The following is a 15,384-nucleotide window of genomic DNA, read 5'->3' as shown; positions in this document are numbered from 1 at the left end:
TAATATATTTCCAAAATTGTTATACTAATTTAGTGCAATTCCAATCAAAATTCCAACAGCATTTATCTCACAGAATTAGAAAAAACAATCCTAAAATTCATTTGGAATGAGAAAGACCTAGAATAGCAAAGGCAATTCTGGGCAACAAAGGCAAGGCAGGGGGCATCAAAATCCTCAACTTGAAATTATACTACAAAGCTACTGTGATAAAAACATCATGGTACTGGCGAAAAAAAAAAAAAAAAAAGACTTGAGGATCAATGGAACAGATTAGAAGACACAGAAACAACTCCAGACATACTCAGCCATCTTATCTTTGACAAAGAAGCCAAACACCTTCACTAGAAGACAGCCTCTTTAATAAATGGTGCTGGAAAAACTGGCTTTCCACATGCTGAAGATTGAAACTAGACCCGTATCTGTCACCATGCACTAAACTAAAATCGAAATGGATCAAAGATCTAAATATTAAAACAGAAACAATCTGCTAGAAGATAGAATAGGTAGAACTCTCAAAGACATTGGTGTGGGTAAAGACTTTATGAACAAAACCCTGACTGCACAGGAACTATCACAAAGAGTCAACAACTGGGATCTCATCTTATTAAAAACCTTTTACACAGCAAGAGAAACCAGAGTGAAGAGACAACCTATAGTATGGGAAAAAAAATTTTGCCAGCTATTCCTCAGACAAAGGACTAGTATCTAGAATATGTAAGAAACTCAAAAAAATCAGACTCCCAAAATTTACAGACTCAATTCAAAAATGGGCATCTAAAATGAAAAGACACTTCTCAGATGAAGAAGCAGAAACACCAAATAAATATATGAAAAACTGCTCAACATCACTGTTCATTTGAGAGATGCAAACAATGCTGAGATTCCACCTCACCTGAGAAAGAATGGCTGTTATCAATAAATCAACCAATAACAAATGTGGGAGGGGATTTTGGAAAAAAGGAATCCTTGTGTACTGTTAGTGGGAGTATAGTCTGGTGCAAATCAGTGAAAACCAGACTGTGGAAATCAGTGTGGAGATTCCTCAAAAAACTAAAACTAAAGGTTCCATTGGACCCAGCTATTTCCCTTCTTGGTATCTTCTCTGAAAGAATTAAAAGCATCATACCACAGCAATATAAGACAAGAGGGAAAAAAATGTTGGAACCTTCAAAGTTTCAGGAGCAGAGAACAAGGAATGTAGTGGGTTGGGTGGGGAGCGGTCACTAAAGAGTGAAGAAAATTGATTTTGGAAGGGAGCACTGTAAGAAGAAAGCATGAATACTTCATAGGTGAGAGGTGCCAAAGACCCCTCTCTTCCTATTTTTTCTACTATAGGTAACTTGTGTTAATTTAACAAGTACTAATGATCAAGCAGACTGAGTTAGTTATGTGTATTAATCTTACTAACTCCATCACTAACTCTTTTCATATCCAATTTGGATTACAACCACAGTAAATTAACACATTTTAATACTCATTAATAAAAGCCAACTCTGATTTTCAAACTAATAATGTAATGAGTGCTGTAAGTAGAATCTGACACCTCTGACCATGGACAAGTGAAAACCTGCTTTTTAGAATTAATGGCCATATAGCAAAGTTATAGCTCTCTTCTGTCAGAACAAAGGACACTTAGAAAAATTTAAATATCTTCCACTAATAAAACAAATTTTAAAAAAGATAACAATCATACTGGAAAATGCCCTAAGCTTAACTTTGCCAAAAACATTTAAAAACACACCAATATGCATGGATAGTACCATATACATCATATACACAAAAGTAATTCAGGGAATTACTACTTACCTGTGTTTGTTCTTCTGGAAGAAGATCGAATATAGCTTCATGCATTTTTGCCATTTGCTTACAAATATTCCTGAAACAGGCAGAAGGTACAGGAGCTTTCACCTCATACTGGCAGAGAAAAATAATGAGAATTATGATTATATACTCTGGATAGTATACTGTTTCCACTATTCTCAGGACATATGCTTAATTTTATGAGAAAATGCCAAATTGTATTCCAAAATGGATGGACCATTTTACAATACCATCAGCAATATATGAGGACTTTAATTTCTCTAAAACTTGTTTTATGCTTTTTTAAAAGCTATTCTAGTGGGTATGAAGTGTTATTTCATTATGGTAACATCTTAACTACCCTTCCGTGCTGATAAACAGTCCCCCTGCCAAATTCATGTCTACCTGGTACTTCTTGAGGTCATAGTGGATTAGAATGGGCCTAAATTAACTGTTGTCTTTATAAAAGAAAAGAGTGAGAAATCCAGACATAGAAATGCAAGGAGGGAAGAAAAGAATCTGAAGATAGGTTCTGGTGTTAAGCAACTCCAAGTCAAGGATTGACACCAATCACCAGAAGCTAATAAGAGGCAGGGAAGGATTCTTCCCTAGAACCTTCAGATACAGCAAGACCTGGCTGATACCTTGATTGGGGATTTTTTCATTTCTGGAATTGTGAAAAAACAAGTTTCTGTTGTTTTAAGTAACCTAGTTTGTGGTAATTTGTTATAGCAGGACTAAAAAACAAATACACTCCCCCAAAGACCTTCGTTCAGGTTTACAGAGGATGGATACTGTTTTCTGTAAAAATACTATTCTAAAAAAATATATATATATATACTATTCTTTTCAGGCCGGGGATTTAGCTCAGTGGTGCTGCCACCTGCCTCGCAAGTGCAAGGTCCTGAGTTTGATCCCTAGTACAAAAAAAAAAAATACTATTCTTTTCCATTTTACTTTCACTGTCACATTTTTTCAGTCACCTATATACATGACACTGTACCTTACTCTCAACACTTAAAAATTTTTTTTGTCACCAAACTTCCTCTACTATCCTTCCGAAATTTCTTTGTGAAAAAATCACTAAAGACATCCCAACTTAGAAATTTAGTACCTTTCCCAGCTCCCCTTCCTCATCACTCTGTGGCATTTCTCCACTGTGTCATACTTTAAATACTGTCCTATGTAACAGTATGCCTCCCTGCCTCTTCCCCTCTTGATTTTCCTCTTCTTCAGTCTCTAGTCATCTAAGTGCAAGGCTTCTTTATCTGTAATCTCCCTTAATGTGCCCTCTTTTCTGTCATCAGTTTCATCCAATCTCAAGGCAACTTTCTTGGATTTAAGTCTTATATTTCCTAAGTGTTCCATTCCAAAACTGAATTTACCATGACTCTCCCAATCCTATTCCTCCTCATTTTCATTAATGTTACTGCTATCATCATCCTCCTGGTCACACACACAACAACTTGAGATTTCCAATTCAGTTTTTACTCTTCCTTTTCCTTGTTTGCTTGTATTGGATCAACACCTAAGTCTCATCAACCAAATTATTTTGTACACTAGCTTGTTCTTCAGAGTTTCTCAACCTCCACATTATTCTCATTTTGGGCTGGCTAGTGCTGTCCTTTATCTCGTAAAATACTTAGCACATGCCTAGTTTCTACTCACTAGCTAGCAGTAGCACCTTGAGCTCTAGCACTAAGTTGTTACAACCAAAATGGTGCCCAACATTTCTAAATGTCCTGGAATGGAGTTTGCAGAGAGCAAAATGGCCTCAATGGAGAAATATCATTCTATGTAAGTCCTTTAATGCTTTTTATCACCTGAAAAAATATTATCATATCTTAGCTAGTCCAGATATTAGTCAATTAAAAATTAACTAAAAATGGATCATCGAAAACAATAAAAATTCTAAAAGAAAACACTGGGGAATTTCTTTGTAATATGGATTATACAAAGATTTCCTACGTTATGACACAAGAATCATGAACAAAAAAAGAAAAAAATTATACACTGGATTTCATCAAAAATAAAAACTATTCTTGTAAGATTCTGTTAACAAAATGAAAAGATAAGTCACAGACTTAGAGAAATTACACAAACCATATATTTGATAAAGGACTTGTATTCAAGATATATAAAGAACTCAATAAGAAGATAAACAACCCAGTTTTTTTAGATGAGGAAAAAAATTGAACACTTTACTAAAGAAAAGATATGGATGGCAAACACATAAAGATGCACAACTTGTCATTATGCAAGTTAAAACCACAAGAAGGAGCTAGGGACATAACTCAGAGGTATAGCATTTGTCTAGCATGCACAAGGCCCTAGATTGGATCCCCAGCACTGGGGAAATAAACCAAAACACAATGAGATATCACTCCTTACATACCTACTAGAGACTAACATTAAAAATCTGGCAGACATTAAATAGTTATGGTGAAGATGAGGAGTATCTAGAACTCATGAATGGCAAGAAAGAAGGCAAAGTAATACATTCTAGAAAGTAATCTGGCACTTTTAAAAATAAAAATACCATTAAGTATTACATTTCCATAATTCACAATCATCAATCTTATTCCAAGGTATTTATACTAAAAAAATGAAAACACACCCACACAAAGACTGTACATGGATATCTGTAACATCTTAAGTCATAACAGCCCCAAACTGAACAAAACTCAAATGTCTATCAATTGGTGAATAAACAAATAGTACAAATAGCAGTACATTCACACAATAGATATTACCCTATAATAAAAAGGAACAAACCACTGATACATGTTATATATCAATTCAAAAAGTATTATGTTTAAATGAAAGAAGCTGGCACACAGGCTACATTCTGTATGATTCCATTTAAAGGACATTCTGGAAAAGGCAAAAATAAACTACAAATGTCCAAGAGAATGTTTACCAGTGATGCTCCATATCTTGTGATAGTTCCTCTACTATATATGTTAAAGTCATCAAATCATATACTTAGAAAGGGTGAGTTTTACTGACTATAAATTATACTTCATTTAAATTGTTTAGTTTTCTACTGATAGTCACAGATCTTTACTATCTTTCCAACATATCTCTAACTCCTCTATGCACCCACCCCAAGGCATGAGCTAAATGGAAACTGTTACCTTTGTTATTATTAATAACATCAAAATATTAGCAGCCAACATTTCCTAGAATTTGCTATAGTCCCATATATAGTAAAAGATACATTATTTCATTAATCCTCACACATATTATGTCATTAATCTTAACTATAATCTTATGACATAAGCTCTACTGTTATCTCCATTTAGAGATGGATACAGAGCCTTAAGAGACTAACAATTTGCCCAAGATTCTTCAATGGCTAATATGTAACAAACATGGGATTTGAATTTAGGTCCACTTTACTCTAAAGTCTTGACACTGAATTATGTTCTTATGATTCCAACATGTTTGTTCATCATGGTACCTCAAAAATCTCACCTCAGTTTCATTTGTCCTAATCTTATCCATCTTTAAAAGCAAAATTTATACACATTTCATTTATAAAGCTTTCTCATATCTTCCTCTTCAGGTAACAACTGTTTCTTCCAAAGCACTAAAAGTTCCAGTGCACTAAATTCTTTACTTATAACACCTTACATATTCTACCTTTTCTTGTAGCAACTGATATATTTCCCCTACTAGATATTTTGCTATTTGAGGACAAGATGGAAGGCTTATTTACTCTCATGTGTTCCTCTGTTACCTAACACAATGGTTTGCACATAATTTACAGAATGAATGAATGAGTGGTGGCTAAGACATTAGTCTAGCCATTAGTACAATAAGATATTAAAGTTTCATTCTGCCCACACAATTGTACCCTTACTTATTAGCTTCTTAGAATTAGTGTATATTATATTTGGCCTTTGTTTCCAAAATTAAAATTTCAGGTAAGAAAATGAAAGGCCAAAAACCAAAAGACAAATCAAAAGCCAAACCTGTCTTTTATTTTGGTATGAATTCAAAAACAGGATTAAACTCTCATGCAACACATGAAAGCAAACAGGATAGGGAGTGGCAAAGAGAGACTTACTAATACAAAGACAATGTAATATGCCAGGTAACAGAAGATATCACTGGGGAAGCTAGGGAAAGAACACTTTTTTATAAAAGTCTAGCCACATTCTTCAATTAATGATCCTAAAAACACAACCAAAAAACCCCAACCAAACAAAAAACAAGGAGAAAGTGTGCTACTTTGTTAAAAAAAAAAAACCACCTAGGAGACAAGATATTTTGGGATAATTAATAATTTTCAAATACAAAAACAGATGATATTAAAGAATTATTTGTTAGGTGTGAAAATGGTAATTTGGTTATAGAAGAATGTGTTCCTAGTTTTAAAAAACTTAGACTTAAGTATTTATAAATACTGTAATGTCTTAAAGTTATTTTTAAATATTTTAGCAAAATGTTATTGTTAAATATGAGTGATGAATATAAACATAAAGAAAACTCATTAAATAATTATTTTTCTTTATAGAAGAAACAAAGAATAAATCAAGTTGTCATAGGGAAATTCTTGTTCAAAAACTATATATGATCAAAATGAAAGATTTAAGTCAGGATTTTAGGAGTACTGACACATTCTTGGTTTTGCTTTCATTATTTTTCACAACCTATTACTAGTTCTACTATTTATTCTAATGTTTATTCTACATTGTCAGGAGTTTATAGTCTACTGCTTTGTTACATGCATGGTAAATTTCTTAAAGGTGGAATATGTTAGTGACTTTTATTACTCAGAAGAATGTTTTATATAACAAAGGAAATTGGTGGAACAGAATTGCTTTTGTAATATACTTTTTTTTTTGCTATCAGGGATCGAACTCAGGACCTTCTGCTTGCAAGGCAGGTGATGGCGCCACTAAGCTAAATCCCCGGCCTGGAATAGAATTGCTTTTGAGTTTAGCTTGTACTTGACAACTATGAAGAAAATAGAGAATTTCTAAATAATTTTTCTCATAAAAATCTAGAAACTAATTTAATAATCATAAATAGAAAGGTATGTGTACACATAACTATAAATTCCTTAAGCTTCCTAAAAGTGAAGCATAAAGTAACATGTTATCAACCACACTTAAGGTTTTCAAAGTGTAGTCTGGGGAGTCTTAGGAGTCACAGATCCTTTCAGGGAATCTGGTAAATAAAAACCATTTCCATAATAATGCTAAGATCTTAGTTATCTTTTTGTACTCTCATTCTTTCATGATTAAACAGCAGGGATTTTTAGATGACTTGTAATGATGTTATCATTCTGAAGAGTAACAGAAGGTATGTCTGTGTATTCTTGTGTTTTAAAATACCATACTTTTAATTTTTAAAATGGTGCTTACTGATACATTACATAAACAAAAATTCCTTGAAGTGCTCAGTAATTTTTAAGGATGTAAAGGGGTCCTTTGACTGAAACTTAAGAACAATTACCCCAATGTACTTTTATTTTCCAAGCATTCCTTGTGAATGCCATTTTCAAAGGATTAGAACTATGTCTATGTATACAAATGGGCATCATTTTATCTTATCCTTTTATGGTTCTTATATGCTTGCTATTTCTGCAATTTCAGAATGTGAAAGATGCAAGTAGAAGGAAAAGCAAATCAAAGTTCTGTAGCCTAAATATGATCTTGGACATAGAATGTACACTAAATAAGCCTTCAAACTTTCAAGTTATGAAATTTATGCTTTCCCCTCAAGATATGGATTGAAGGACCAGGGAAAGGGATAGGGCAAAGCAACTGGAGTGATTAAATGACATTTTCCTGAAAATACCCTCCCACTGTAGTTGAGAATTCTTTGGAGATCATCACTTTGTTTAATGATCTATTGGGAATGAAAAGCAGAGAAGAAACAAACATTGAAATTGATTAGCTATGACAGAAATAATGGAATACTTCAGATTGTAGTGTCGTTTGATAGACTTTTTAGTCTGGAAAATAGCAACACATTTTATCTCAAATTATTTATTTTTCCTATTTTGATCTTTGCCCTTTCTACTCTGTCTCTGGAATACTTTCAAACTAAAGTTTATTTTGAACATGGTATACATTTGTCAATGGAGCCAATATAAAAAATACTTTTGTGCAAGGTTTCTATTATCCTTGGAATCATCTCCCTTACTCCTACCAGCCCTTTAGAAGATAAATATTAATTACTTTGGAAATCCGAACATTTTCATGAGTTGTTTTTAAATTCTGGGGCATTTGATTTGTTAGACAACTATAAGTTAGAACACTTATGGGTAGCCTTGGTCATGGCAGATAGTCACATTTTTCTGAAAAACTGTTAAAAATTCTACCAATTGTGAAAATCTTCTGAAAATTTAGATTCTCTTATTATCACATCTTAACTTGTGTGTAAAGGATTCCCTATAAAATGAAAAGCCACAATGCCTTTGTGACTTAACAAAGCCTAATGACTTTCATAAATTGTTACCTTTGATAACAGCTTGTCAAATAAGCTATCCATTATCGCCACAAGCTTCGCTGATATTTCAGCTATGTGGTCATGGTAATCCTGTAATGAGAAATAGTATTATATTTTAGAGTTCCTGAGATATGTCCAACAAATACTTAACAATTAAATTAAATAGAAAACACATGAAAAATACCTTAGTGATATGATCAAAATGCCTAAGCATGTTATATTGCTTAGGTGGTAGTCGAGCTTCAAAATGACCCCGGATCACAGGAATGTAGTGCACAATTAACTGCAAACATCGTGAAGCAAGAGCTAAAGAGTGGATATATAATGGCAAAACAAAAAAGATATTAGTTGATTTTAATGATAAATCAAATTAAGTAAAAAAAGTCAATTTTATACAGACTTCAGTTTATTTCATAAAGGAAGAACACCATAGCAGAAGGCAACACACTTTATTTTTCTTAAGAAAATAATTTGCTGGCTGGGGATTTAGCTCAGTGGTTTTGCCGCCTGCTGCGCAAGTGCAAGGACCTGAGTTCGATCCCCAGTACCAAAAAAAGAAAAGAAAAGAATTTGCTGGAGAAAAATATAATGAACTTTCCCAAATGGACTTAGTTGTAAGCATTACCAGTATAAGGACACTAAAAAGACAACTGATTCTTTTCTGACATTTGAATACCCTTCTGCTCAAAGTACTTCATACACATTACAACTTAATATTTTCTATTTGAAAACATTTGCAGTTTTCAAATAACTTATACTTGTTACAGTGGAAGTTCCTTATAACATTTCCCCAGAAATTAGTCTTTCAGCTATAATACATAAAATAATGAAGTACCACTTGTCACTTTTACAGCCTTTGCTTAGAGCCATTAAAACATCTGGTATAATAAAAACATGATGAGAAAAGTGACAACTCTTGTCTTTCTTCTGCCCAAGAAGTGCTTCTGTTTGTAAGTCCCTATTAAATTGTATTTTTAGAAAAAAAAGAAAAGTGACATCATTATAACACCTCAGTATTAAATGGAAGAATTCATACCCAAATTTTTTGTAGTTATTGTTTTTAGTCCAACAACTTGCAGTGCACCAGCTCCAAGAACTAACTGGCAACTTCTTGAATTGAAGTACTAACAAAGGAAGGAGAAAAAACAAAATCTCAACAATTCATTAAAAACTAATCTTTAAAGGCTGGCAATGTGTTAACTGTCCTAAAAACATTCCTCTTTCATCTTAGTCAAGGACTAAATGGAAGCAATTAAGATCTATTTATGCAATAATGAAAAAAGGGGAGAGAAATTCTAAACCATAATTTTTACTTCAGGAGAAAAAATTCAGAAATTATAGAAATCAGTTTTTAGAAATTTTCATTCAAAAAGCTAGCTCAGTTTCAAAACTATTTCAGTCTTATTTTCAAAAGAGTAAAAACCTTTCATTACCAAAACTCAAGTTCAGGATAAAATTAACCAACAGAATATGGGTTTAAAAAAAAAAACCTTTCCTACTAGCAGTAAAAATATGTTAGTATGAAATGGTTGAATAAAATTATCACCACATTTTCATTTTATATCAATGCTTCTGAAAGAATGATGTAAGAAAAATCTCTAACCTTAGTGAGATGAATTTTGTAAAGTTCAGTGAATTCCTTCCATGCACATGTGAAACCAGTCCAGGTTTTTTGACCTAAGTGGCCTCAGTCATGTTCAGCACCTAACGAACAAATCATCTCCTGTCTCCAATGTCATTAACAACTCTATGGGTGTAATGAAGAATCGCTAAATGTGGAGTGAGAAGGAAGCAGGCAGCCTTTTTTCCAGTAACATGTTGTGATGTAACCATGATCACATATCACAAAATTAATGCCTTAATGGCAACTTGACCTTGAATTGTCTTAGTCGAGAGATTATCTTTACCCTTATGATTCAATTATTCCAACTATTTTTCATAAAATGGTAAAGTCATACACACCTTCAATAAATCTGACAGACGAGTAAGCATATCAGTAGTGACAGATGGGATGTTATCCACACACTGGCAATATTCAAGAATAATTCTTATTAACAACAACACAGTTCTACAAAAAAAGAGAAAGATGACTCATAGGCAATCAAAACAAGAAAAACTATACTGATTTGGTATATAAAATCAAATTACTTATCAGTTCAATACATGTGTGTTTACACTAAAATTGGTAACTGTTAAATTATGTGTTTCATCTGTAAGTGCAGCCAACTGCTGGCCAAATGAGGCAAGAAAAGTGGCCAGAGCAGTGTTTAAGAAGGTACTCACTCTCTGAGTTGTGCAGTTGTAGAGTTAACAGTTGTATGACACTGAGAATGAGTGGCTCATCAAATTTTGTGCTGTTGGCATAGCACTCTGTGAGGCATTCTGATTAAGAAAGTTTTTCAATAAGGCAAGTATTCCACTCTTTGGTCAATCCAGACATTCTGACCAAATGAATAGACAGTGTCTTTGATTACCTACGAACTCAGCCCTAAATCCTAACTATTGAAGCAATGAAGGGAGCCCAATCCTTAGTGATATAAAGGAGAAGCTACAATGGCTTCTTAGGATCATACATCTCTTACAAAGATTAATAGTAGGTCACAAAAGGTTCTGCAAAGATAAATTGTCACCTCAGTGGCAGAACAGGTCACAAACTGAAAAATACATTATTGGGAGGTTAAATGAGACTGAACTTAAGGGGCGAAAGAACCATTTATTATAGAACATATAAATTAATTGTGAGATGTGCAGAACTGAAAAATCCATGTAAAATAATACTTTATAAAAGTCTGCAGATTATCAAAAAGTAGTAATTCAAGAAAGATAGTGTCTAGTCTTTATAATGGCTTACCTATCAGTCCATGTATTATTCTCTACACATATTCCTACAGCCTGCTCTACATGGCATGAGTCCACTGTATATCTTTTGTAGTCTTCTCTCAGAAGATATAATAGTTGCCTTTTAGCCAGGGAAGTCAGCTTTTTTAGCAATAGCCTCTTTGCCTAAAGAGCCAGAAAACCAGATAGCCAGAAGGGACCATTTCCATCACACACATGAAGCATAACCAGACAATGGGTAGTTAAAGAGGGAAATCATATTAAGTTGAAGGGGTGAGATTACAAGGAGGTTGAAAAAAAGATTTTCCCTACAAGAAAGTGGAAGAACTCCAGAGGAGAAAGGAAATGAGATATTAATTTGGAATTTGTATACTTCAGAAGCTTGAGTATAGACTGAGAAAAAGCATCAATTCTGTACATACTTTCTGAGTGCTTATTATGGTGCCAAGAAAAATAAAAATGGTAAGAGATAATCCCTTACCTTTGCAGAATCTTAAGGAGACATAAACATAAAGAAATAATTCTTTTTCAGAACTGGGAATTGAGCCCAGGGCCTTTGCGCTAAGCTACATCTCCAACCATTTATTTTTTTATTTTGAGACAGGGTCTCACTAAGTCACCAAGTTGCCCAGGCTGGACTCAAACTTGCTATCCTCCTTTCTTAGCCTCCCAGAGTGCTGAGATTACAGGTGTGCACCACCATGCCCAGCAAAGAAATAATTCTATTATACTAAAGTAAATGCCATGACATAGGCACACAGAGTTATGTTCTTTCTGGAGAGGGTACCTATTTTTAAAAACAATGACAAGAAACAAACAAAAATGAAAAAGAATGATGCCCTAAATGTTGGGAATCAGATCCAAATTCTGACTCCATTTTGGATATTTTATGTTAACCATATAACCTTCAAAGCTGCAATTCTAGTATTTCAGGAAAAAAACCAATAATCTCTGACATGTTTACTTCACAAAGGGGTGGTAAAGATCAAATGAGATCATATCCATGAAAATATATAAACTGTAAAATGCTATTAAAGAGTATGAAGACATTTTGTAGCAAGAATATGAAGCTATCATCTCAATTATCTATTTAATAGATGGCATGTAATAGCAGACAATTTTGGAATTTGTATGTTTCCAAGTTAACTTGAATTAGAGATATGTTAATTAATAAAGAGTAAAAAGACCTAATGATTCAAATGATGATGATAAAAACAACTATTGCAGAACTATGCTGAATGCTTTAAAGCATTATGTTTCATTTTCACAATATTTTTATGTATAGAACTATTTTCCACATTTGGAGCCCACAACTTAAACTACTGTGTGATATAACACATTAAGAAACCTGTAGAAAAAAAGACTGCAGGAGCCTAGGATGGTAATAACATCATGGAGCCATCAAAAACCCTTAGACTGTCTACATTTCATAGTATTGTATATGAGAAAAATCAGTCTTTTTGTTAATACTGTGTAATCTTTAATGGATAAAGCAAACTACAAACTATAGGAAATAGAAAGGAATCCATAAAATATCCTTTAAATATTTTATAGGACTAGGGCCAGGGATTTAGCTCAGTGGTTTTGCTGCCTGCTGCACAAGTGCAAGGACCCGAGTTTGATCCCCGGTACCAAAAAAAAATATTTTATAGGACTGAAAATTTTAATTCAAAATTTCCATTTCAAGAGGAAACCAGAAGATTTAAATTTCAAATAACTGACCCAACCAATGAAAAACATGTACTACTCACCCAACAACAGCATACTGTTGTCCCTCAACTATAAGAACCTCAGCTGGTTTCCTTTCTTCTGTAGCTAGAGAGTAAAGCAAATAAACAAGAGAAGACAGTACGTGATGAAACAAAATACTGAAGAAAAAGTTGAAAAGAACAGTTCCTATTTAGGGGTTGGAACTATCTCATTTCTAAAAATAAATTATCTAATTGTTGAGAAGCAATTTCTCAGAGTAAATATATTACATAGGGTTCAGAGTTTAAAACATGTGAATTTGAGTTGCAGTATTGCCAATTATTAGAAGCATGATCTTAGGTCAATTACTTAACCTCTCTGAGTCTCAATATCTGTAAAATGAAATGTAGATAGTAATACCTGTCTTTCAAAATAGTTGTTAATGTGACAGGGATAGTGATTACAAATTGCCTATCCTCTAGGCCCGGTACATGACAGATTAGGAAGTAGTTTTTTATAAAGTTATTAGTTTGGAAAGGCAGAACTAGCACTTAAACTGGCTGTCTTTGTTATTATCAGTTTTAGAGTGAGTTAATTTCTAAATTCAATTAAGAGATTATATATTTAATTCTTAAGATTTTAACCCAGAAGTTACTTTAAGCAGGTGATATTTTAAATTCAGTATTTTACGGTGAAATGAACAATGGACTGGATTATTATCCTGGATCAACCAAAATAATTTGATTAGGCAAGTTATTGCTCTTCTCTAAATGTCAAGTCCCTTTGAACTCTACTACTTCTTTTCTTTCATGCAAAGACGTCCAGTACAATTTAACTCCTTATCACAATTCACTCTGTATGTCATACTATACATCTTTTTAGTATATGTGCTGCCGAAGCGAGCGCATATCTTTTGAGGCAAGGACGGTTTGGTAACTAATTCTCTACATTGCACAAAAGCAACACAGCATAGTAGATAAGAACCCTAACATCAGACTGCCTGAATGAGGATCCTGATTACCACTTCTTAATTATGTAACTCCAGACAAGCTTGCTTAATCCCTTTGCGCCTAAATTTCCCTATTTGTTAAGTGGCAATATTAAGTGTTTAGTTCATGGACCTATAAATGACGTAACACATATAAAGTACTTAGAACAAATATTGTCGGGCACAAAGAAAGCACACAATTAATATTAGCAGTTATCAATTAACTTATCAATTAATTTATCAATTATTAGTTATCAATTAATATCAATTAATTTATTTCCCCAATGCCTAGCTTTGTGCCTAGTAACTCAAAAAATGTAACATGAGTGAATAAATAACAATCCAGGATCCTTGATAAGAACTAATAAAACATTCCTGGACTTCTAATAGCATGTATCTAGGCTGTTTGGAGAGAGGAAAAAAGACTGAGGCAGAAGTATCAAAATCTTCCAAAGAGGAAGTGAAAATAATTCACTATAAGGAAAAAAAAACTAAAAGGTTAATCCAATCATTCTTCATATATTATTTTAATTCAAAAATCATTCTGGTTTGAATAACAGTAGAATTTAATGACTATGAGCTGTTCAGGAATAGAAAACATGTCCTAGTTATCTAGCATAGCCTCTCACATAGTGGCGAGTCAGTCAAATATAACCTGAAAGACTTGATGAGTGATAAATCTTATATTTTGATAATATCATATACTCAATTTAAAAATTGCAACCACTGTCTAACACTGTTACCTATTAAAAAGTCACTCTAGGCCAGGGATTTAGCTCAGTGGTGCCGCCACCTGCCTCGCAAGCACAAGGTCCCGAGTTTGATCCCCAGTACCAAAAAAAAAAAGTCACCAAATAGAAATTTACTTAGTTCTTTCAATTTCTCTCTCTGCCCCATATAAACTAATTTTATACCTAATCTTAACCCCTTCCCATTTGTCATAGTGGCAGAAGAGGTAAGAAGTCATTATCTTAAACTCTGAATTCAATTCTTGGCACTTTGCCTTATAAATTACTCTCTCTCACTCTTTTATCTATTTCTATTAAATATAAAAATTCAGCTTCTCCAACCTCAAAAAAACCTCTCAACTACCTTCTGAGTGGATTAATGTAAAAATCTCTCCAATTTTGCTCATCTCTTTAGCTACCACCTCAACTTACTTTCCCTTTACAGTCAAACTTACTGAAAAGGTATACTCTACTTGTCTACCCACCCTTAGCACTGAACTGCACACTGACTCCCATCACTACATTAAATTACTACAATTGCAAGCAATCTCCTATATGTCAAACCAATGGTTACTATCTTACTGTACTATCTTTCTCTTGTAGTGCAGTTGCATTTTGTGCAAATGGGAAGTACACAATTCGAGAATATTTCTATGTAAAAAAAATTAAATCTTCATTAAATATATAAAATTTGAAATAATGCAACTACTTTCTCCATTAAAATATTCAAAAGCTTCGTAATTTGAGTGTATGTAAATTTACGTTATCATACAACTCTGTTTCAATTTACGTACAAAAAAAATCTCTTTACTATTATATCCCTTTCATATCAAACTTAACTGTATTTGGCACCAATGACAATTCTCTCATGTTGAA

General features: G+C 33.2%; 1 protein-coding gene across 14 annotated transcripts in view; it reads right to left on the bottom strand.

Annotated features, from left to right (window-relative positions):
- Vps54 (VPS54 subunit of GARP complex) overlaps window positions 1-15,384 on the bottom strand; it is a 203,874-nt gene that overhangs the window by 68,532 nt on the left and 119,958 nt on the right. For 13 of the 14 annotated variants that reach the window (XR_015453079.1, XM_087216325.1, XM_087216324.1 and 10 more), the window contains 6 exons: window positions 12,855-12,918; window positions 10,228-10,333; window positions 9,302-9,389; window positions 8,450-8,571; window positions 8,275-8,355; window positions 1,807-1,914 (listed from right to left, as the gene is read on the bottom strand). Coding sequence is in view for 12 of the 14 variants with exons in the window: in XM_087216325.1 (XP_087072451.1) it covers window positions 1,807-1,914; window positions 8,275-8,355; window positions 8,450-8,571; window positions 9,302-9,389; window positions 10,228-10,333; window positions 12,855-12,918 (569 nt within the window). In the remaining 2 variants the exon portion in view is untranslated. Of the gene's footprint in view, window positions 1-1,806; window positions 1,915-8,274; window positions 8,356-8,449; window positions 8,572-9,301; window positions 9,390-9,868; window positions 9,970-10,227; window positions 10,334-12,854; window positions 12,919-15,384 lie in introns of those variants that run through there. The other variant, XR_015453080.1, reaches the window with a different exon arrangement.

This window comes from Heterocephalus glaber, unplaced genomic scaffold (assembly GCF_053883595.1).
Source record: "Heterocephalus glaber isolate CG9 unplaced genomic scaffold, H.glaber_assembly_v1.0 deba00001457, whole genome shotgun sequence".
Classification (NCBI taxonomy): Eukaryota; Metazoa; Chordata; class Mammalia; order Rodentia; family Bathyergidae; genus Heterocephalus; species Heterocephalus glaber.
Note: the sequence above shows the minus strand (reverse complement) of the source record. Positions and strands in the feature narration are given on the sequence as shown.